Raw genomic sequence first — 25,211 nt, 5'->3', positions numbered from 1 at the left:
ATCATGAGAGCAAAGCTGGAATGATTTCCCTCCAGAACCCTAAGGTAGAATTTATATTTAATTTATTGCAGACATTTTTTAATGCATGGGCAGAATTTTTATATGAGGTTTTGTTTTCATTTTTTATTCCAGCATTCATAAAAATCAATATTATGGAGTTAGCTCAGCAGAAAAACCTGGTTTAAGGACATTTTTGGAGAATACAAAGCTATTTTTAAAAGTACACCTATTATATTTTAAAGGCTATGATGCTTATTAAAAATATAATCCTGCCCCACCCACATATCATTTTTCCTCTTTTAGATTTTGAGGCTTGGATTGTAAAGTACTTTCTGTACTCACAAAAAATTAGCTGAAACAGCTCTCGTATAAATCACAAGTAGGGGAAAAAGTCAGCATTCTGTCTCCATTAAAAGTTGTTGATGTGGAAATGTGATGTGACATTTCTTGTGACCTGCAGCCTGCCATGAAAAAGCTTCAGTAGCTTCATGTTGTATTTACACAAATCATAAGTACATAGAGATGCTGTCTATTTATGTAGATACCATCTTCCTTCTAATGCAGAGCATTATGGAATATAGTTGGTCTGTGCCTCATCATGCTCAGGCCTGTTCATGTGTGTGTTTTGTAGTTCACCTATATGTAGTTTTTCTCAGCCCTTATACTAGCCCAAGTACAAGATCATACTATGACATTCTCTTGTACATGCTTTTCCCTACACACCTTCTTTCTTATAAATGTGACTGTAGCTATTTGAAGTAAATTCTTTTGAAAAAAATGAACATGTATACAAAGAGACTAGAAATACAAAAATTCCAGGTTCTTTCAACTTCTACTCAATTTTCAGTGCAGAATTTTGCAAACATTTCATACCATCCCTATTTTTGAAAAGTTGACATTTTATAGTATTTGTTGACCAAACTGTGGTGAATGATCATATGCAGTTTTTAAAATTCTAATGCTGGGAATTGAACATTTACTCACTGAATAGTCTCTCCCTACCATACCTACCCCCCTTGTACCCCCTTTTCTGTGGGAAGTACATACAGATATAATAGTATGCTTTCCTTAATGACAGTCAATGTAAGTCATCTCAGTGGAATAGAAGTAACAGGTACTCCCTTGGAAAACAACTCAATGCCCATAGCAACCTCAGGGATTGCCATGGATTGTGCAGTCAGGCCGCCACTGCCATTTGATTTGATAGGCTGCCTGTGCTTGTAGATGGATTGCAGGTGGGAGAGGGGTCTGGATGCCTTTGGTTAACCTTTCCCTGAGCCTCCAGCTGACAGATGCATGAACATGGCTTCTGAAGTTTAGTGCTGGCCTCTTTTCTGTTTACCGTGGGTTTCTTTCCTTTATACATTTATAATTAATGTGCCAAATCATGTTGCCTGTCTCAGAGGTCATAATATCATTTATAGTCTCCTTGTAGATTGAAATAAATCTTACTCTTGACATATCATTCAGAATTTCTTAATGCTGCTAGCCACAATGCAATGCATTCCTTTGATCCAGTGATTTTTAATTTATTTCAATCCTCGCAAAATTGCTCTATACTTTGAAATGACATTTCTAGATAATGTCATCTGTGAAGTTCACTGAAACGTGAGATTAAGGGAAAATATTAATTAAAAACCATACTTGCCTAATGTTAGGTTGAAATTTTCAAAAGGAAATACATTTTTAAGCCACGTATGATAAATAGTATATATTTTAAAAACATCAGAATTTGAAGCTGGATTTTTGTAAATAAATAGCAGTTAGATATTTAAATAAAATATATAAAAGTAAAATATAGGGTAGCAGGAATATCATATTTTGGCAACAGAAGGTAAGCCATCATTAAACGCTGCTATGGATTATCACAGTTAAATGATATCAAGTAAGCACTGGAGTGAAATAACCTCAAATATGATCGTATCTGGGGTCACTTCAAAGTAGTTTGCAGATTGTTGAGTTCTAAACAACTCTGATATTGTAAGTGTTTTGATTTATAGCTTTAAAGATTGAATTTTATTGAAAATAATGAAGCAGTGATACTTAAACTTTTCAACTTTAGCAAGTTTTTAAAAAATAATGCTGTTTTTAAAATTATACAAAATCTAGTATATATAACAATAATAGATTAACTATTAATGGACAGTTCAATTCTGTGCCATGTGATTTGGCTTTGTGAGTCCAAGGAGTGTTAATTATTATAGTAAATTATTGTTTTAAGGACTTGTTTGTACAGACTCTTTAGAGGATTATCCTAATTTTCAAAAATCTCTTAGTAAAATACAGCTCTGTTCTTGAAACAAATTACAAATAAACACTTCATATTATTATAGATAAAACAACAGAGAAAACTAGACTACATAATGTATGCAACTCTCTGAGGTGATGAATATTCTTTTGAGTTAAAATAATTTTACATTTTTACATTTATTTGCTTTAGAACCTTGTAGACTTACTTTAAGTTCCCAAATATTAAACTTAGATAATTTATTTCCTTGTACAAACACATTTTTGTTACTTCATGTTGATTTTTAATTTTGTTTACCTCGCTTACAAGCTAGATATTTTCTGTTTTTAATGTAAGGATGCTTATAAACAAAATTTCATGTATTTGTAGTGCCTGGTCCTGTACCTGTCAAATCGCTTCAAGGAACATCCTTTGAAAATAAGATCTTCTTGAACTGGAAAGAACCTTTGGAACCGAATGGAATCATCACTCAGTATGAGGTAATGGGAGAAAAGAATGTTAATTGAAGAGGGGCAAAAAAAAAGAAAGGAATCAACTAAAGGGAAATAATGGAAAATAAGTTAATGAGGAATATGGGATTAAAATCAGTGAGAATTCTTTGCTTTCATTTTTCTTTGATTCTAAAATTGAATATCAAATATTGATAGCATGTAGAATGTAAAGTAGATACATTATTTTTTGATATTTCATGGAAAAGGATTGTCCTTGTCAAACAGTTTTACTGATGGTTGTAATGAATAATCAAAGATGAAATCCCTTGCTTTCCTTTTTTATAAAATTAAGAAACTCATATTGTGCTGTAATTTAAAAGTAAGGAGATAGATTATAAGTCTGAGTATTTTAGAGATTCATGTCAGCTTTTAATATGAATCATATTTTTAAATATAAGAAATTTCTTTCTTAGATATAAGAAAGAAAAAAGAGAAATGAAAGATAATTCAAATTGCAAAAAATGCCTAATTCCATTTCTGCATAGTCAGTGTTGATTAGCGCATAAAAGTTTAAATTCTGGTGGCTACAGAATGAATCATGGAAATGAGAATCACAAATGAATCTTTGATTTGGTAATTATGTCATTGTGCTTGAATACTATTTATATGAAATTTGTTATGTAATGTGGACAGCATATAAACTTTTGGTGAATACTTTCTGTCTCATGTACATTAAAGTATATAACCATAAGGTTTTATAGATATGCAAAGTTACATATATTAGTTTCTTTGAATAAAATGTATTTTGTGTATTTAGACATAATCCTAGTGTATCATAGATACATAATTCTAGATACACATAGATAGTTTCACATAGATAGTTGGTAGATAGGCAAAGCCAGAATAACTGAAATAACCATATCAAAGAGAGAAGGAAAGTCAGTGGGAAAAAAAAAATTATGATCAACTGCACAAGAATGCCCTTGCACATCACCTTATTTGACAGGGCTAGAATTGTACTAACAGTTTATTGTGATGCATAATGGAAAATATATTTCTTCAAACAGGTCAGCTATAGCAGCATCAGATCATTTGATCCTGCAGTTCTAGTAGCAGGACCCCCCCAGACTGTTTCAAATTTATGGAACAGCACCCACCATGTCTTCATGCATCTCCACCCTGGAACCACTTATCAGTTTTTCATAAGAGCCAGCACTGTCAAAGGCTTTGGGCCAGCCACAGCCATCAATGTGACCACCAATATCTCAGGTATGAAACGAATAAAGTGCAAATAAGATTGATCATGCCCTAGGTTTGTAATAGCTCCGTTCTGGAGAATCATGTATACATTGAGTGTATCTTGCTTATTGATCTTTAATGCAGTTAAGTGTGATTGAAGGCACCTTAAAGAATTAATTAAATACAAATTATTATTGGTTATCTGTCCAAACCCAAGCAACTCAAATAGTCACTTTTAATTTACAGTGGTCTTCTGAAAATTATTTATATCTTTAATAAAAATCTTTCCATGTTCATTATAACTGGTAATAATACACCATATTATATTTTTTATGAGTTAGTAATTATTTAAGTATCAGCTTTACATTAAATGGATTTTACCAGAGGAATGGGAGAAGATCCTTAGTCTTATATAGTAGTACCTCATTCCTGGACTCTGCCCCATTTTCCTTGATGTTCTGATAAGATTATATGTAAATATGAGCTTTCCTGTCTCTTAGAAATCTCATATAAATGAATCTAAATTTCAGAATTGGAACATGCAGGATAATTTTAGGTTGATAAACAAATATAATTAAATTTCACATTCTATTATGTTCAGAATTTTATAGTTTGTTTGACAAGATTGTTTACAGATGTTATTTCAGCTTCAGTCAAATCACAAGTGAAACCTGATTAAATTCTTCCTAGAAATTGGCATTATGATGTGCCATAAATCTTTGCCAGTTTATATAATATCTTATCTTCTTCATTTAAGATAACTAAAGTAAATATATATTAGCTATGTAGCTGAAGAATTAGATTTGAGAAATAAATGTTTTAAAATCAGCCACAAAATTTATAAAAACACTAATTTTGTCTTTTAATTTTTTTTTGCTCATTTATGTTGATTTTCATTATAGTTCTACATAGCACAAATTAGTGATTCATCATAATACTCATTAAATTTTTCTACCACTGTTATGAATCTATAACATATCCATCAAAAGGAAGGTATATAATGTCCTAATTATTTATTTTTTATTTTTCTTTTTTTACTTGAGAGGCAGAGAGAGAGAGAGAGAGAGCACTTCCCATCTATTGGTTCACTCCCCAAATGGCCACAGTGGCAAGGGAGTGAAATTGGGAGTTGGATGGAGTTAGCAGGAACCCAACTGTTGAGGCTTCTGCTGTCTCCTAGCATATACTTTGAAGGGAAGTTACAATTGAAAGCCAGAGCCAGCAAGCTCACCAGTAATCCAGTATAGACATGGACATCTTAATAAGCATCTTAACTACTAAGCCAAGTGCCACCCACAGAAGTGTGTTGATTATAATGCAAACTTAAGAAATTTATGTCACAAATAAAATTAGTTATTCCAATATGAAGTTTGCAAAATACTTTATTTACCTTAATATTTGAATTATGTTTTTGAAAATACCATCTATTATATTTAAAAACAATAGTGTATTAAAACTGCCAGTATTAAGGCTGACATTGTGGTGCAGAGGTCTAAGTCACTGCCAACAAGCTCCACATTCCATATCAGACTTCTGGTTCAAGTTCCAACTGCACCTCTTCCAGTCCATCTCCCTCCCTGCCAATGCTCCTAGGAAAGCAACAGAAAATAGCTCAAGTACTTGGGCCCCTGCCACCCATGTGGGAGAACCAGCTGGAGTTCCAGGCTCCTGGCTTTGGCCTGGACTGGTTCCAGCTGTTGAAGCTATTTGAGGAGTGAACCAGCAGATATAAGATCTCTGTGTATCATTTCCTTTCTCTGTCACTCTGCCTTTCAGATAAATAAATGAATCTTTTTAAAAAATTCTGAGAGTAGGGATTTGATCTAGTGGTTCTGGAGCCCATTGCAGCACCCTGGGTTCAAACCCTGGCTCTGCTCCCAATTCCAGATTCCTGCTGATATGGACGCTGGGAGTCATCAGAGATTTCTCCATTAGTTGTGTCCCTGCCATCCATGTCAGTGACCTTTTTAGGGCTCCAAGTTCTCAGCTTGGGCCTGGCGCAGCCCCAGCCCCAGCCATGGAGGAGTTTGAAGAGTGAGCCAGCGAATGGGAACTCCCTCTTTAACTCTTTCTCAATAAATAAATGAATTTTAACAAAAATTTAAAATATAATTTCCCTTTTATTTCCTCATGGAGTAATTCTAAATCATCAATTTAAATTTATTGTATCACTTTACTATACCGTAACATATTGGCAGCCTTATGATCTGTGACGTGTTTCCTACCCTCTAGAATTCTCAATAGTGCCATAGCTGAAATCATTCACAAGTATAGCTGTGAATGTAAATATATAAAATTGAATAATTGAACAAATGTACATTCTTGAGAGTCATGCACATACATATATAAGTAAATTTCTTAAGTCTGAGATACCATATTTGTGTTGAACAAAAAAATTTATAATTAAAGATCAGAACACAGATCTAATTTTCCTTGAATTTTTTAGTTTTATTTGTATCAACCTAAGTATGATGAGTACTTGATCGTACTTGATAAACTCAGTTGATTTCAAATGCATTGGTATCTACTAGTGATCATGGCTAAGGCTGATGAAATTTATAGTTAGGGTGATTCTTAACATGACTTGAAATTTAAGATAATTTATTATTATTTCTCCCTTAATCCCAGTAATTATATTTATCACCATTTTAAAAACAATTTAAATAAAACTGAGATCAGGTTACTGAGGGTGAAATGATTGGAGGCATTTTTATATACATACACATAATACACATACACATAGGCAAGTATCATGCTGAGTATTTGTTGTGTGGGCTTCTTAAATAACTCTAGATAACAGTTTGTCTTCTTTTAAAGTTACAGTTCCTTTCTCTGTATCTGGACAGGTCATTAAAATATCTAAATGGTATCTCTACCTTCAGACTTACTCTTCTGCAATTTATTTCCTATCCATCTTAATATAACATATATTTACTTTTTTATTTTCAAAAAATAATATGGCCAGAAGGATCAAGTCCAAGCACCCACTCGTGATTTGCATTCATGGCCCTTCCTCATGTGGCTCCTTCCTCCATTTCTCCACATGAACCTGAAGGTGTAAGAACAGCAAGTTGCTGGTAGTTGTTAGAACACACTGTTTTTTCATGTTGTCTTATCTTCCTTCAGACACTGTGTTTCCTCTCTCTGGAATTTTAGTCCCTGCTTTTCTCTTGCTGATGATGTTTTCACTTTATTAAAAAAAAAAAAATGGCTCAAACACTGCCTAAGCATTGAATTCTTCCAGCTGTGTTAATCTGCTTTTTGTTACTTTCACCAAAATACCTGAGAGAAGCTGCTTGTGAACAAGGTTTATTTCAGCTTATGGTTTGGAGGTTACAGTTCAGGATTGCCCAGTTCCATGGCCCGGCATCTGATAAGGCTGGTCATGGTAGGTATGGAGGGCCGTTCACATAGTGGTCCATGAAGCAGGGAGCCTAGGCCAAACTTGAATTCAAATAATTAGCACTCTTTAAGAACTACCCTCTGAGGACACACTCCAATGTTCAAAACACTTCCCACCAGACCCACCTTTCAGATGCCGTAATTAGATCAAGTCTGTGCCCTTAATTCATCAACCTTTAAATAGCACAGTTTAAATTATAGTATATATACAATATAGAGTACTACTCAGCTATAAAAATAAATAAATAAATAGATAAATAAATAAATAAATAAAATCCTGTCTTTTAAAACAAAATGAGTGCAACTGGAAACCATTATACTTAGTGAAATAAGCCAGTCCCAAAAGACAAATACCATGTTTTCCCTGATCTGTGGTAACTGCCAGAGTACTTATAACGTATTGCAGTGAAATGGACATTTTGAGATTCAATGAATGTTTACAAGCCCTGTCTCCACTGTTGAGGAACAGTGTTTCTTCTTCATACTATTTGTTGAACTCTTTACTTAATATAGGGTTAACCTTCTGAGTGTTAATTAAACTGAAAATAGATCTTTCTAAAAATTAAGAGTGGTAATAGGAGAGGGAGGAGAAAGAAGGGTTGGAGCTGGGCATGAGGAAGGGTAAGGTGGGAAGTATCACTATGTTCCTAAATCTGTCTATATGAAATACATGAAGCTTGTATACCTTAAATAAAATTAAATAATAATAACAAAAAAAGATATCACAGTTCAAACATCTGCAGGAGTTTTAGAAACAAGTCATTGTCCCATCTCCCTACATTTAAAAATTGTGATCTTCACACTAACAGCAGCAGCAGCATCTGGGAACATGGTAGAAATGCATACCATTAGGTCCCTTTCTGGATCTACTGAATGTGACTCTAGGGGAGAGGACATCAGTCTTGATTTTTAAGAATCCCTCTGGTGCTTCTGATTTTACTAGCCTGACCACCATTGTTTTGGCAAATTTACTGTCCTTTAGCCACCTAACATTTTTTTTTCTTTTTTTATGTGTTTTTTTTTAAATTAAACTTTTATTTAATGAATATAAATTTCCAAAGTACTGCTTATGGGTTACAATGGCTTCCCCCTCCCAAAACTTCCCTCCCACCCGCAACCCTCCCCTTTCCCGTTCCCTCTCCCCTTCCAATCACATCATGATTCATTTTCAATTCTCTTTACATACAGAAGATCAGTTTAGTATATATTAGGTAACGATTTCAACAGTTTCCCACCATATAGCATCACATAGTGAGAAAAAAAAATACTGGAGTACTAGTTATAGCATTAAATAAGAGTGTACAGCACATTAAAGACAGAGATCCTACATATGTGTTTTTTTAAAGATGCTCTCCATAAAGGTGAATTCCTGCTTTTTAATTCTAAAAACATTAGAGACAGTGCTTTGTCTTTATATTTATAGCACTTAAAAAACTCGGCACAAACTAACATATCTAGTAAAAGTTGAACAAAAGAGTGAAATCCTTCAAAAATTTATTACGTCATCTACTTTGTTATTTTTTGATAATGCGCATAGTTCACTGAGTGTGTACTCCTTTAAACTTCTTTCCACATGTAAGTAATCAAAAGTCCTTTGAGATTACCCTTCTAAGTAGATTCAGATGAAGAAGCTCTCCCCTTTCCCACCCAAATCAGACATTATCCAATATTTTGAAAATGGATGTTAGGCCAGCGCTGCGGCTCACTTGACTAATCCTCTGCTTGCGGCACCGGCACCACGAGTTCTAGTTCTGGTTGGGGTGCCGGATTCTGTCCCGGTTGCTCCTCTTCCCTTCCAGTCCAGCTCTCTGCTGTGGCCCGGGAGTGCAGTGGAGGATGGCCCAAGTGCTTGGGCCCTGCACCCGCATGGGAGACCAGGAGGAAGCAGCTGGCTCCTGGCTTTGGATCAGCACAGTGCCGGCCGTAGCAGCCATTTGGGAGGTGAACCAACAGAAGGAAGACCTTTCTCTCTGTCTCTCTCTCTAACTCTGCCTGTAAAAAAAAAAAAAAAAAAAAAAAGAAGAAGAAGAAGAAGAAAATGGATGCTTTTCTTTTTTTTATTTTCTTTTTTTTAGGAAAGAAAAGTTCTTGGTGAATAAAAATTAAGGCTCCCATCTCTATTCACCACACTTGGAATCATCAGGCAGTCCCATAACTCACTTTGTACCAACCATAGCTCCAGATTTCAATTGGTGACTCCATTATTGATACTCCCCAGCTTCTACTCTGCACCACGTTCCTCCCATCCCATCATTGCTCATTTAAAGGTCTTGGGAAACTAAAAACAAGCACATCTTCAAAAACTGTTTGAGATATATATCAGAAATGGCTGTACTATTTAAATTTCAGCAACAAATCTTAGCTTGACAGTGTCTTACATTTTAGATTCCTGGGGTTAATGTTCAATGGCAGATGGGCTACAAAATAATGTACGTTGTACCTAACTAGGTATTTAATTGGTTTTTCCTTATGTAAAGATCATTTGTTCATCCTGACCCTTGGTATATTACCATGAATTGATTGAACCTTTCTCCTTGGTCTCAATAATCTCTTTTCAGCCCCGACTTTACCTGACTATGAAGGAGTCGATGCCTCTCTCAATGAAACTGCCACCACGATAACTGTATTGTTGAGACCAGCACAAGCCAAAGGTGCACCCATCAGGTAAGCATGAGGGAAATAGTATGTGAAGGAAAAAGCAGCTAGAAGAAGAACTGTTATCTCATGATTGCAGCCAAACATGGGGTTCATTTCTTTGAGACATTTGTCTGACAATTACCATCAAAAAGGTTTAATTTTGTGTGTTTGTCATTTGGAGAAAGCCTACAAGTAGACCTATAGTCTGAATGAGTTACACAGAACTTTGAGGTATTCATGAACTGAACCATTCACCTATGTACTATTTGATTTTAGAGGTTTGCTTTTTTTTTTTCCTTAGTCCTTTTTATTTCACATCCTCTGTTGGTATCTGTGGGTATAAAAGATTTGAAGATATTTATCATGAATTTGATGAGGAAATAACTCCTATCCAAAGCAGTAAGTCAGTTATGAATAATTTCACATGAGTGATTAAAAAATAGGAGGCTTTAAGGAAATAAAAGCAGAATGGTTATAATGAATGAAGCCTATGTGGCCTTTTAAGTCTTGAATTGTTCTTTATCAGAAATTCCATATAAATATTAAAAGTCAATTTGTCATTTCCTTTATCTTTCCAGTTATAAAATCTCTTATATTACCTAATACTCCTCATCTTTCAGAAAATTCTGAACCATGATATGTGTATGGATTGAATCAAATTATTACAACCATATTAATTCATCACATCTACAATTAGATGAATGTTCAAAATTCAAGCACATTTTTCATTTGAAATTTGTAGATTTTGTGGAAATTTTGATATCAAGCTTCTGCTGAAAAGTAAGTTAAAGTGTAGATATCAGTGCAGGTGTTTAATGATTGAGTCATCTCAAATTGTTGATGTGTTTATCAAAAAAATTAATATTTGTGTGTAAAGTGAACACATTTGACCTTATGCAAATGAATTAACTACTTAGGGAGTTCCATATCACTAGAAAGCAAGAAATGTTATTCTTAATTTAAAAAGAACATATTGATAGAACAACATCAGTCATAAAGCAAGTGGTTGAGACCTCTCTGAATATAAATTAGGGGTGCACTACACTACAGAAGAAGAGATGGCGGAGTGTACTTGTAATATAAACACTTGTGAGGCACTGGCCACTTGAAAATTCAAAGTATATATAGTGCTATTCATGAATCAGTGATCTGTGAGTGAGTCTGATTGCTAATCCAAAGGAGAAGAAGAAAACGCCTGCACTCAACATCTATTTCTATTGACAGGTAATCAGGGTCATTCACATGTGCCTGTCTGTGATAAAATTTGCTCTGTAGGTGTTCAGTTCTGCTCCTCCTGTTTAAATGAGCTACCAGGCCCTTACGTTTATCTTTTAAGAGAGAGATTTGAATGAATTCAGCTTTACTTTACCTAAGTTGCAAACACTATGTGTTTTATTGTTATTGTATATCTCTATAGCATAAATTACATTAAGCTCTTATTCATTTAATCAACTTTTCCCACAAATATTGACTATATATAAAGAGAAAGACACTGTTCTAGGCATTACAACCAGAGATGAAAATGACCACAACAAGCATAGAGCTGAGAGCCTGTGTCCAAATTGTGCTAAGACCATCAGAGGTGCACACATGATTTCAGAAACTTTGTTGACATAGTGAACATGCCATCAATGACACTTTTTAAAAAAAAAATAAAAACCCTGGCCGCCGCCGACAGCGTCGGCACCCCGGGTTCTAGTCCCGGTCGGGGCGCCAGATTCTGTCCCGGTTGCCCCTCTTCCAGGCCAGCTCTCTGCTGTGGCCCGGGAGTGCAGTGGAGGATGGCCCAAGTCTTTGGGCCCCGCACCCACATGGGAGACCATGAGAAGCACCTGGCTCCTGGCTTTGGATCAGCACAGTGCGCCGGCCGCAGCGCGCTGGCCGCAGTGGCCATTGGGGGGTGAACCAACGGCAAAGGAAGACCTTTCTCTCTGTCTCTCTCTCTCTCACTGTCCACTCTGCCTGTCCAAAAATAAATAAAATAAAATAAAATAAAATAAAATAAAATAAAATAAAATATAAAAACCCTTTCTTCTACTTTTGTCACCTTTACGTACCGTGTAATTTCTACTTACTAAGAATTCATGTAGTCTGTGCAGAAGCAATCCATCGTAGCACTGTATTCTCTTTTTTTGACACAAAAACATACCTATTTGTATTCTTTGGCAATACATTTGACCTTAGAATTGAGCCCAGTAGCTAAAGATTCTAAATTACACACTAGAGGAAATTATTGCTCAAAATCTCAAATTTAAATCCTGGAATATTATAAGAGAAATGATTTATTTATAATTTTAAAAGTTTTTATTGATTTGTTTTATTTATGTTTATTGATTTATTGATTTTATTTGGTTATTTATTGATTTATTATGAGAAATAACTTATTTATAGTATTTAAAAAATTTTTAAAAATTGATGGCACTACCAGGAAAAAAATATCTGTTTCCTGACTGATACTCTAATCTCACCAAGTCTATCCTCAGAATTCTATGATGATTTTCCTAGCTCACCTGTGTGTACCAGGCAGCAAGACCAGACTGGTCTAGTCAGGAGGCTTAGCCTCAGGTGAACCAGGCCTTTGTTTGAATTCCATGCTGGGCAATGTTATCCCCTGTCTTCTGACTACTTTCCTAACTCTGATCTCTCTACTAGTATTTGGAGCCTAATCTTGAGGCTATATCATACAGTGCCATAACTTTTTTTAAAGGAGGACCTAGTTTGATGTAATCATTTTTATGTCACTGATGGATGGTTTGGGATCTAAATCTTTGATTGGATTCCTATCCTTCCCTTCAGATATACTTGCAGTTATTTGATCTTCCATTTCAGTGTTTTCATTATTTATGTCAGATGGTTAGGGTATCCTAGTCAGAATAGATTTTATAGTAGGGATAGGGAGAAAAGGTATATGTATAATGTGTTTATATAATAGTGGTTGTACCATTTCCATATGGATAATAGATACCAGGAAGTACTGAGAGCTAGAATGGAGACATATATGTCAAGGGATATGGTACTGTAGTAACCCCATTGTAAATAGGATAGAGTTTGACTTATAGAATGATGGAAGAGAAGCAATGGGAATAGAAAGAAATGGTTTATAAAATTCATTATGATGAGAAATTACCAGGAGATAGACCTTGTTAAAATTAATGCCAGGATACTAAGCTATGTTAATTCAGAAACTGATAGTTCCACTTATAATAAATAGGAAAGTCATGAGAGAACTGTTTTTTGTGGTTAAATAGTAAAGAGGCACACAGCAGGGATTCTGATGCAACATGGACTCCACTGGAATCTTCTGGTGTTACTAGAAACTAGCTATGGGATCTTGTACTTCTGTGCAAACGAGGAATAGTCAAATATGGAGCTAGCTAGGGAATTCCTCCTAAAGCTGTTAAGGAGACATTTTAATTAAAATATGAGGAAGTTTATATGCCATCATGTAATTTGTTAGTTTGCTGTCACCAATAGCTCATGCAAGCTAAAACTATAATCAGATTCAGAGGATTTACTTAGTAACAGGTTTTAAAATCCTTGGAGAGGAATTTTGGGATCAGCCTCAACATTGTAAGCATCAAATCAGGAAGACTATATATATATATATATATATATGCATATATATATATATAATTTAATATTATAATCCCTTTTTGAGCTAATGGTATAATCCCCTTAAATGTTTTCTTACAGTCATAGTTGAGGGGAAATTGTATGATGGGGAGTCATCATTTGACCTCCAAAAAAACTCAAAGTGAACACATAGCATTGTTTAGTGAAGTTAGATTATAGTAAGTGGAATATGTCCTTTTTAATTTTTTATACCTAAGGAATCATATTTTGAATACTAAATGAAGATGCATGATGACAGTATATTAGTGTATTGGTTTTAACTTAATTGCATAAATGTTTTAATTTAATTTAAAGGGAAAAGGAATATATAAAATATCTCTATAATAAAAAAAAATCTTAAGGTAGCTTTGGAATTTTTTTAGTTGTTGGAGTACTAAGTTCAAATAAGGTTTAGATCTAGCTAGGGTTAAGTGCCAATAGGGAATTAGACAAGCATAAGGATGGAAAAGCACAGGCCTGTTGTATATAACCAGGCAAATCATTCCTTATTTGAATTTTCATTTCTTACTTTCTGTCCTTTTTAAAATCTGCATTGGTAAATAAGACTGTAACAAGGATAAAGACAGACTGCTAAAAGTGGAAGTGTGTTTGGAGAAAACTCTCACATGGAACTATGTAGGAAAGAATTTTTTTTTTAATCATGAACTTTGTAGATAATCAGATTTCCAACTCTAGTTTGAGATCTCTCCTTAAATTGACATTTGGTTATTTGTGTAGCCACTTTTCACTAAGTGCAAACCCTTCATGAGGGCTCACCATGCTTTCACTCACCGCAGTGTAGATTATACATGGGCCTTCTCAAAGCACATGAGAAAGGTAGAAATAGATACACGGAGAGGTGTGTCCTGAAAGGACCTGATTGAAGACTGAGCCCACCTAATGACAGCGCAGTGCCACTGTTTGGGACTTTGAATGGTATCATTATGAGGACAGATAACGTTTCAATTTCAGTAAGTTGAAAAGGTAGCATGCTGAGGAGGTCCTAAAATAAAAAATGGCAATAGAGCAGGCAAGTGTGAGTCAAGATTTTAAGCTGCAAAGGGTACTTTCCTGCTTACATATCATGGAAGAATGACAGTACAGTTTCAGCTTGGTTTGGCTGTTAGGGCAAAAGGGAATGTAAGAGATAATTTTAATTGACTGAAAATCTACCTTTGGATGGCTGTTCCTGTCACTTTTAAGTGTTTGCCATAGACAATCACAGGTCCATAAATGGAGGCCCATAAAAGGAGTAAGGAGATATTTTGGTTTTTCTTGTTATATTAAACTAGATCAAACGTGAGAAGGACAGAAAGCATTCTAACAATAGTAGAACACTGGAAATTTGACAAATGAAAAGTAAATGTAAAGCCCATGAAAGGTAGAACTCTTCATCTCCCTGCACTCTGAACCTGCAATAGTGGCTACTCATTGCAAAATTGTTGAGTGATAATGAGTCAATGAATGGATTCAAAGTAACAGAAACAAAGCTAATTGAAAAAAATCCTCATTTTTCAAATAATGTTCAGGACTTTTTAGTTTGTAATAGTACTTTGGGGATAAAGAAAAAGAATACTTTTTGTGTCCTAACTAAGCAAAAGCATCAGTAGAAATGACAATGTTTTATTTTATGTATTCTACAAATACTTATTTAAATGCCCGTTGTGTTATTTGAAACCACACATGATGATAAAACTGATGGCTGCTGTATCAGTAAGAGTTGAAATTTGTCCAGAAACTGGGGTGAGTATTACATCATGAGGCTTCTCCAGACAGAAGGTAGTGGTGGAATGAGGAGCCTGGAGTGTGGAGATTTTACTCACTGTCTCCATTGTGCTTTCTGTCTGATGTCAATCACTGCAGAAACAATGTTATATTTTTATTTTAACATTTATTTATATACTGGAATGTCAGAGAAGTTTCCCATCCACTGATTCATTCCCCCAAATGTCTACAATGGCTGGGGGTGGGCCAGACCAAAGCCAGGAGCCAGGAACTCAATCCTGGTCCCCTGTGGATTAGGTGACAAGACCTAACCACCTGAGCCATCACCTGCTACCCTTTGTGGCCTGTGTCTGCAGAAATGTGAAGCTGAGTGAGGGACTGGGGCTTAAACCACACACTGCAATATGGGATGCAGTCATCACAAACAGTGTCTTAACTGCAGACCAAAATCCAGAAAGCATAACTGGAAGCCAGTTTTCAGAAGTCTTCGTATGCATGCATGTGTTTTAGTCTTCTCAGGATGCTGAAACAAAATACTAGGTGCCTTAAACAAACATTTAGATTTCACAGAAACAAAGAAGTCCAAGGTCAAAGTGCTGACAGGATTTTTTCTCAGTGAGGATCCCTCTTCTTATCTGTTTACTTTCCAAAGGCCACATCTTCAAATGTCTTCACACTGGAGTTAGAGTTTTAATATGTGTATCTTAGGGGGAAACAGACAGCTAGTGTATAACAATATAATAAAAATAGACATAGAAGAAAGTGAGGCTCATGGCTCATAGGGGAATCCATTGGCCTTAACCTCAGTTTCTCAATAATTGTAGCCAAAATATAAAACATCATTGTTTCCATGCCCATCCAAAGGATAAATTAATAATATTAGTAAAGCAAAGATGTATTGCATGATTAAAATCAAGGGGGATAAATTTTCTGTATATACACAGAAATTCTTTTCTAAAAATTATATTCCTGATGAAAACATCCTCAAATTATAAACTTGAGACCATTTATCGTTCATTCCATTATGAATGGTGCTAAATCTGAAAGTTCAATACAAGGTGTTGATTTTTATCTTCTATGGAATCATACTCAGCTTTTCTCAAAGAGCATCTTTTTTTCTTGCTTCACTCCTCTACAGCACTAGCAGTTTGCTTTGCTCCTAATAGATCTGCAGGGTCAAGCGGTCTTGCTTGAAGTACCCTTAACTTGTGTAGAATCCATGTCAGTTTAATAGGATTAGTTAACACTGTCTGTTCACTGGGTTTTCCAGTATTTATTTAGAGGAATGGGATAATTAACAAGGAGCTTCCTTATAAGTATTTGGTTAAACTGATTAACTAGGATGCTTAATTATCATTTTTCATTAGGGGAAATATATAAGATTTTGTTTACTGTAGAACATGTGTGAACTCATTGCATATGTGGGTGTATCCACAGGGTAGGCAAATGGTTAACATAAAAATAGGAATTTTTATATTAAAATAAAACATGAAATGGCTATGTTTACTGAGCGTGGCATTTGCAACTAGGATCGTTCTTTTCTTCTTTCTCTAGGGCTTTGCTTATATATTTTCTGTATTTTAAAATTGACAAGTATCTGTTCTGTGGGTGTCAGAGATTATGCATCTTGTTAGTAGCCTTCTTAGAAGCGTAGTGACCCACCTTGGCAGAGGTATAGTGGAATGATGCGCTGTACATAATTTGAAATAATACAGACTTCTACCTTAGTTTCCTGCTCAAATTGCAATTTCCAAAACTAGTATTTCTTTCTGCTTTCTAGAGGAAATAAGGCAAATACCAACTTACTAGTTTCTTAGCAATGTGTTTATGGAAAATGGGAACCAGAAGTGTTAGGGGGAAATAAAAGAAGCTTTAGCTTATAAAAATTAATTATAATGTAATCTTTTCACCAATGATTCTGTTCTTTCTTTTAATCTCCTTTCTTTCAGCCCATGAAAGTCTTTTTTATGTAGATATAGCAGGAATTTATATTTAGTTGGAATTTTGTACCAAGCTATTTAATTTTCTTAGATGGAAGTTCAGTTTCTTCCACCCCATCTCCCTCTCTCCACAACCCTTCTTGTGGAAATCTATTAAATAAAATACTCTATTCCTGCTGGAAATCCTTTGAATAGTGACTGTTTTCTTCATATAAAAGTATCGTATTTGCTTAAAGACTCAAGATTCAACATGCAGTCCCTATACACAGCTTATTTGTGTTCAGTTTCTATGTTTCCACAATGCATTTTTCTCACAGTTTTCAGAAAATTTGAATCATATTCCTTTTAAATACAATAATATATAAGCTACATTAATACCAACTTGTGTGCTGTACATAAAAAATTTTTATCTCAGTCATTTCCTCCAAAGAGTATTATTAATATAGTTATTTTAGGAACTGGTAAGAAAAAGAATTATTAAGAGACAGGGAAATCTTTTTTTTTTAAAGTGGCTTTTGTTCTTCTTGCCTCTTTTCCATAAAGAAGTAATAGCTATTGTGGAGAAGTTTTCAGACTTTTGAGGAAGGTACTCGATGGTGTAGGTTAGAGCTTTAATAGGCCGATGCCATCTGTTTCTGCAATTTGTAACATTTTATTATTAACAACTCCAGAAGAAAGAGCGATCTATTTCCACGGCGAGGACAGATTTCTGTCCATCTGTGCCCGTGTTGCCGCATGTCACTTGTACTTTAGATCTGCACAGCTCCGAGCCAGTGCGGACTCTGTGGCAAGGTCAAGAGGTGGAGACGCCTGTCAGTGCATTCTGTCTCAAAGGCTGTGACAGCCGCAAACCCGGCTTCCAGCACTGCCCCGAGGCAGCCGTTCTGCTGGGCCTTGGAGCGGGGCCTTCCCTCATATCATTTCAGGGGGAGATGTTCAGGTTCAACATTTTAAAATATCAAAGAACGTAATCCATGCCATGGCTCCGGTTAAAGTCAGGGTCCATGTTCCAGTGGCTTCTTTCTCCACGCTTGAAAATGTGAAGAGTTCTGTGGGGATTTTTCTTACTTGTTCCAATTCCTTAGGGACTTGGTTGATGTTACAGGAATCAGAATCCTTGTGAAATTCTATTATATTGCAAAATAGCTGCAACCAAGAATGTGGTGGGTTGAGTTGAAACACTTTTATGTGGAGCATGTTCCCATTTAACCCTTTGTTCCTGTTTCTTTTTTTTTTTTCCATTAAAGTCTTCGTATCTCTGATCTCTAAGTGTGTGCCTTTTTTTTCCTCTTTGCCCAAAAGTGCATATCAAATCGTTGTGGAGGAGCTGCACCCACACCGAACCAAGAGAGAAGCTGGGGCCATGGAGTGCTACCAGGTTCCGGTCACCTACCAGAGTGCCATGAGCGGGGGTGCGCCCTACTACTTTGCAGCGGAACTCCTCCCTGGGAATCTTCCTGAGCCTGCCCCTTTCACGGTGGGGGACAACAGGACCTATCAAGGCTTCTGGAACCCTCCTCTGGCTCCCCGCAAAGGATACAACATCTATTTCCAGGCAATGAGCAGCGTGGAGAAGGTGAGCTTCTTCCTTCACGATTTGCGTTCTCTGTTGCCCTTAGGAAAAAACAGGAGTCAAATTGTACAAATAATAGCAGCATTTGTGAAGAAAAATCCGAAAAAAATACATTCTTAAAAAAATGGGTGTGGAGGCAGTATTGTTTCTGTTCCCAATAGTGTGCGGCTGGGAGCCTTTTTGTAGGGCTGATGCTCTGTGCCAGTTTTATTTCACAGGATTCCTGTTTCCTAGTAACTGTGCTAAGCCGAGCCTTCTTCAGGAAAGTCCACAACACAGTTGAGAGTACAATGAGTTGAAAAGGTGGGCGTGCTGCTGCCCAGCTCCACCCCCAGTAAATATCAGGCATTGTTGCTTTCTCCCTTCTCAGTAGTGGCACGCTCCAGAAGATTAAATTTTCTACAGGATAAACAGAATGCGTGTTCCACAGCAGGCTAATAAGCCCTTATAAACTTTTCAGGGGGTACAAGCCACAGAGTAAATAACAAGGAACAATCCTCTGATGACAAAGTAATAGGGCACCTGTGGTACACCTGTCAGAACCCGCGCGGAAGGCTGCTGGGCCATGGCTGGTTGCTGTGCCATTACAGAAGTCTGCCTTCCATTTCCCTGGTTGCCCCTCCTTTTCCCATTTTGGACACAGTTGTTCTTGAACACTGCTGCTGATCCCAAATGAATATTGAAGAGGGAACACAACAGGACGTTGAAAACTACCAGGAGTTCCATATGTGGGGAAACAACCTGGCCTTCCGTGCCTCACGCTGTTCTCTTTGAAAGATTTTGTTTTCTAAAGCTAACTTATTTATTTATTTACTTAATGGCAGAGGGAGACAGGAAAAAGAAATGTTGAACAAACAAACTTAAACAATTTAAAATCCAATAGAATAATGTCATGTTTATGGACGTGTAGCCATGTAAGCAATTGCTGGGTTTGTGTAATTGAGTCCCTAAGGTGGGCACTGGGGAGCTGATGTGAGATATGTGATATATAATTGTGTCACTTATATTATATCCTGGTGTCATTTAATTGGAAAGCATAACAATCTATTTGCATTTCTGCAGGGGCCATGAGAACTTGTGTATTGGTTAGCTGCTTTTGAATGACAGTTTGTCTTTCTGCTCACCTGTACGGTTGGCTCACAGGCTATGGCAAAGACAAATGGCACAGCATCTTCTAAGGTGTACTGCAGAGCTGAAGTTTGAAGATGCTGTTCTCTTCTAGTTTCTTTCTAAATAGCTGGGAGTGTTTCTGCATAGCTTGGAGTGTGTAGTTCTCACTAAAGTCCAGTGCCCACTTCCTACCTACACATTCTTCCATACCACTGGTACTACTGGGCTGCTCAAGGAAGAGAACACTGGAGTTCTTAAACTGCTCTGGGTTTACAGTGACGTGGAGGCAGAAAACATAGTTCTGGGCCAGCGCCGCGGCTCAATAAGCTAATCCTCTGCCTTGCGGCAACGGCACACCGGGTTCTAGTCCCGGTTGGGGCGCCGGATTCTGTCTCAGTTGCCCCTCTTCCAGGCCAGCTCTCTGCTGTGGCCAGGGAGTGCAGTGGAGGATGGTCCAAGTGCTTGGGCCCTGCACCCCATGGGAGACCAGGAGAAGCACCTGGCTCCTGGCTTCGGATCAGCGTGGTGTGCCGGCCGCAGCGCACCAGCCACGGTGGCCATTGGAGGGTGAACCAATGGCAAAGGAAGACCTTTCTCTCTGTCTCTCTCTCTCTCACTGTCCACTCTGCCTGTCAAAAAAAAAAAAAAAAACAAAAACAAAAACAAAAACAAAAAAAAACATAGTTCTGTGTTTGGGCTTTTTTCTCGAGAAAGGTGAGGATTTCCAGATTATTTTTTGTTATTTGATCAATTGAATGAAAGGGTTGTTACTGAAGGTCTTACATATAAATGATTTTCTTTGGCTCTCTTTAAAAGACTTAATATGAATTTTCTGTTCTGATTGTTAATATAACTACACTGTGGCTTAATAAAAGTTCAATGTTTCAAAAAACAATATGTTTCACAGCTTTCTTAGCAAAGACTTAAAACCTTTCACGACCAGCACCAGCAGAACTTGCTTATGCATACAGTGATAGTTAACAGTGATCACATTTAGGGAATTAACATCCCTTTGGACCTTTAACAGAATGTGAAATAATCTCTTGAAGCTGATAAGTAATAGAAGTGCAGAATTTCTTTTTGTTTTTTACTATTCCCTTACTAACATTTTATTTTGTTTAATATAAGATAATAAATGTTTCAGAGGAAATTAAGAAGTCCAGTCTATCAACAAACAGAACAACGCAAGATAGAGTTATAAATGAATTCTGATGACAGATCCCCTCTATTTTTGTTCATTGGCTTTGACTCATTTCAATCTGTTGGGTGTTCATGGATACACAGTAAATGAACTAATTCCTGCAGGAGTAAGGCATGGGCCCAGCAGTAGCTGGCAGGGACATGTGTTACCTACTACTATTCTACAACATTAAAGAAAAATAGCACTAATACTTCTTATCCTTTCCTATCTCTGCTTCTACTTCCTCTATTCCCTCTGTGTAGCAAAAAGAGGAAGATAGTCAATGCTAAGAACATTTCACTCCTACCAGCTAACTTAAAGGAAAGAAAGAACACATCATGTATTCTGACACTGTAATGCTGGATTTTGATGATCTTTCTAATGACTGTCATTTAGCCTCTTTACTCACCCTCAGGTCCAAGTAAGAGTATGTAATGTTTGGCTTTTGTCTGAGTCTACAGCTATCAGGTGAAAATTAAATGCAAATTTGGACCTGGTTTATATTAGCTTTGGACATTTCTTCATACTGATAGTTTAAGAAACAAAATTAAATGCACATAGAATGCTGCATTCCTCATACCAAACTTTCCTGTTTCATTTCAAGGTGAAAACAGATACCAACATCTTTAGAAATAATAGGATTTTTTTTTAAGTTTTTACTTTTGATTTTTAAAATAACTTCTCTGAGGATACCTATTAAAATATAGAAGGTATGCTTAATACTGTCATTCTAATGTTTATAATCCTATTTGATGAGCCCAGATTGAACTTCATAGTAGTTAGAATGTATAAAACAGGAGGTATTATCTATATATTTACTGTTTTCTTTTATTTCTCCCCCATCAGGAAACTAAAACCCAATGTGTACGAATTGCCACAAAAGGTAAGTGGTTTGCTTTTTTATTTTTTTTTTTAAATTCTGTTTCCCCTTTTGGGGAATGAAATAGCTTTGTTCCCCTCTTCATGGCTAATTAAATGCCACGTTTCTATTACAGAGTATTTGTAGTAGGGTCCAGTTAAACTGCAAGCCAAGTTCTCTGACTCACTTGGGTGTCTTTAACACAAATGGGGTGCTGCTTCCCAGCCTCTTCTACTTGACTGAAGGAAGATTGTTACAAGAATAGACAGGTTTTAGAAAACCATAGAAGGTCTTATTTCTGCCTTTTAGTGTCTGGAAAGTTTTGTGCTGCTGATCAGCCTGAGTGTTAGGAGAGGCTCAGCAATAGCAAGTTGCTTGTTTAAAAACCTTCTGTTTTCTTGTTCTGGTAGACAAACGCACCAAAAACCAAACTAGCTCATGTTTTCTCTAAGAAGATACATGTGGAGATGGGTCCAGATCATCATCAGTAGTGTAATTTCATGGAATATAGTTTACTCTTTTTGTTTAATTTTACTAATGCCAAGAAGTTAAATCCATACTAGCTAATATCCAGGGTGATTCTTGCTGACCACTTGTGTGATGGCTTAGTTACTTCATTTCGTTGAGAAGAGAAAACATTTTCATCTTTGAGTAAGTACTTAGAGTTCATAGTGGGTGGGAATCGTCCTCATTGTCTGTGTTAATAATTCTCCTTTTAAGAAGTATTTGTGCCAACATGGGAGAGAAGCTGTGTGGTGCATTCTAGCAAAAGAAACAAGAAAAATCTGTCTGTGTGCAGACACGGGGCCTCCTCAGAGGGCTGGCACTCTGGTTGATTGGCTGCTAGAAGTAGTGTTAAGCGCACATTCATGGGAAGTAGTTGATTCTGTTGGGTTAACAATGAATGGGTAAAAAATGAATGTTTGTGCTGGCATCCTTCCTTTCATCATTTTCCTCCATCTAATCATCAATCTGCTCAATTAGCATTTTTGTTTTACTCTTGATTTGTAAAGGCAATAAAGACTTTTCCCTTGACTCATGAGAGTAATAATCTTTGCAGAAGAAACGAAACGTGCTTGTTCAATTCAAAGATTAACATTCCTTGTGGTAGTTGAAAAACACAGCAACTCCAATGAAGACAATGAGAAAATATATGCAGATGCATGCAGTGTATAAGCATTTACTTTATTTTAAAAAGATAACATGTATTTGGAGTTAGTGTTGGAATTGTAGAAGATGATTGCAGAGACATTTAGGTGTATATCACCTATGCTTTTCCAGATTTAAAATACAGCCCGGAATGTGAAAGACTCTTCACCTCAGCCTTTAAGAAGCCTCTTTAGATATGATAATGCTGCATTTCTATAACTGAGAAAAGCCAGCTTATATGATTCTAACATTTAAGACTTTCTTAGCTATTTGTCCTTGTCTGAACTTGGTATCATTTTGTCCCTTCCTCAATACACATAAAATTCAGAGGTCAGATCTATGCTGTTTAAACCACAGGAGAATTGAGGTCATGGAAATGGATCTTAGTGTATTGCTTGAAGTAGTTGCCAGAAACTCAGAAAGAGTGAGAACGAGCCCGTTTGCAGTAGTTCCTCGCAGTCTAGTCATCTAGCCCTGTTGTGCTTCTGCATCCTGTTGCCCACGTCGGGTAGCATGTAGGAGAGGATGCTATCTAGATTCAGACCCTGACTTTTACTTATTCTTTACATTTCAGCAAAATTAAGTTCTCACCCCCAAATAAGAATAATACAAAACCTACTCATTATTGTGAGGAGTAAAATATTAATATAATAATTCCCCCTTATCTGTAGTTTTGCTTCATGCAATTTCATTTACCTGTGTCAACTGCTGTCCAAAAATATTAAATGAAAAGTTCCAAAAGTAAATAGTAAGTTATGTGCTATTCTGAATAGTGTGATAAAATCTTGTGTCATCCCACTCTGCCCTATACAGAATTTGAATCCTCTCTTTGTTCAGTGTCTCCATGCTGTATACAGTGCCCACACATGGCTCACAAAGCAGCTATCTCATAAGCTCTACTGTTATGGTATTTACTATTTAAATAAACTTTATATACTTAATAATGACCCTTGAAGTACAACAGTAGTAATTCTGGCAATTTTCTTACAGTATATTCTTGTAATTATTCAATTTTTATTATTTTTAAATCATTTTATGAATAATTTTATTTATTTATTTGAAGGTCAGAATTGAGGTGGGGAAGAGAGTGAGAGTGCTCCCATCCTATGGTTCATACCACAACTGCCAGCAGTGGCAAAGGCTGAGCCAAAGCTGGAGCTAGAAACCACAATCCAGGTCTCACCTGTGAGTAGCAGGGATCTGGTTACTTCAGCCCTACCGTCTCCCAGGGTCTGCATTGACAGGAAGCTGTAGTAAGGAGACAGAAGTAGGAATCAAACCTAACCACACTGAGGTGGAATGTGGGCATCTTAACCACTGCCTTAAAAGCCCACCCCCTTTTTATCAGTGATTATCATTCATCTCTTATCATGCCAATTTATATGAATTAGATTTATTTATAGGTATTTATGTATAAGAAAAAACATAGTATAAATAGTCACTGGCTTTATTCAGTTTCATACCTCCACTGGGGATCTTGTAACCTACTCCTTGAGCAAATGAAGACTATTGTACCTATGAAATGCTTAAATCGCCCCTAGCTTCTTGTAAATATTACTTAAGTGTTGACTTTTGTCTTATCGCCATCATAATTACAGTAATAATTTTTCATATTACCTCACAAGGGCATAATTGATATTACTAAGTTATAAAAGGAAAGAATATAAAAACAAAACTAAATTTTCTTGATAGAGATTGGGAAACTAAGTTGACTTTTTTCATTTTGTTTTGTGTATTTAAAAAAATTTCTGTCCAAATCTAGTGTATTTCCTCCTCTGGATATTTAGCATTTTTCCAAAAATGAAAACCACACTTAATATAACATCTGTCTGACTACATTTTAATTTAGCACCTTACAAGTATGATTTGCTTTGCTATGAAGTTTTCCAGGAAGAACATAGAAAGATTTCTGACAATCTGTTTTGAAGACATACTAGGCAAAATGGTCTAAACGTGTTGACAGGGAAGGGGCATGAAGGAACTTTCTGGTGAAGGAATGGTTCAGTATTTCACAGATGTATACATAGAAAAATCTGTCAAACTACATGAGGGGGCTTCAGAAAGTTCATGGGAAGTATGTGTTACCTTTTCATTGGATGTATACTT

The 25,211-nt window shown here is 36.2% G+C and overlaps 1 protein-coding gene across 5 annotated transcripts in view; it reads left to right on the top strand.

Annotated features, from left to right (window-relative positions):
• Positions 1–25,211, top strand: part of PTPRK (protein tyrosine phosphatase receptor type K) — a 592,149-nt gene that overhangs the window by 456,621 nt on the left and 110,317 nt on the right. For all 5 annotated transcript variants that reach the window (XM_062186745.1, XM_062186743.1, XM_062186744.1 and 2 more), the window contains exons 9-13: positions 2,618–2,727; positions 3,747–3,948; positions 9,879–9,984; positions 18,537–18,810; positions 21,944–21,980. In XM_062186745.1, coding sequence (XP_062042729.1) covers positions 2,618–2,727; positions 3,747–3,948; positions 9,879–9,984; positions 18,537–18,810; positions 21,944–21,980 — 729 coding nt within the window. The remainder of the gene's footprint in view (positions 1–2,617; positions 2,728–3,746; positions 3,949–9,878; positions 9,985–18,536; positions 18,811–21,943; positions 21,981–25,211) is intronic.

Source organism: Lepus europaeus, chromosome 3 (assembly GCF_033115175.1).
Source record: "Lepus europaeus isolate LE1 chromosome 3, mLepTim1.pri, whole genome shotgun sequence".
Taxonomy (NCBI): Eukaryota; Metazoa; Chordata; class Mammalia; order Lagomorpha; family Leporidae; genus Lepus; species Lepus europaeus.
The sequence above is the reverse complement of the archived record's forward strand: the minus strand, read 5'-3'. Positions and strand labels throughout refer to the sequence as shown.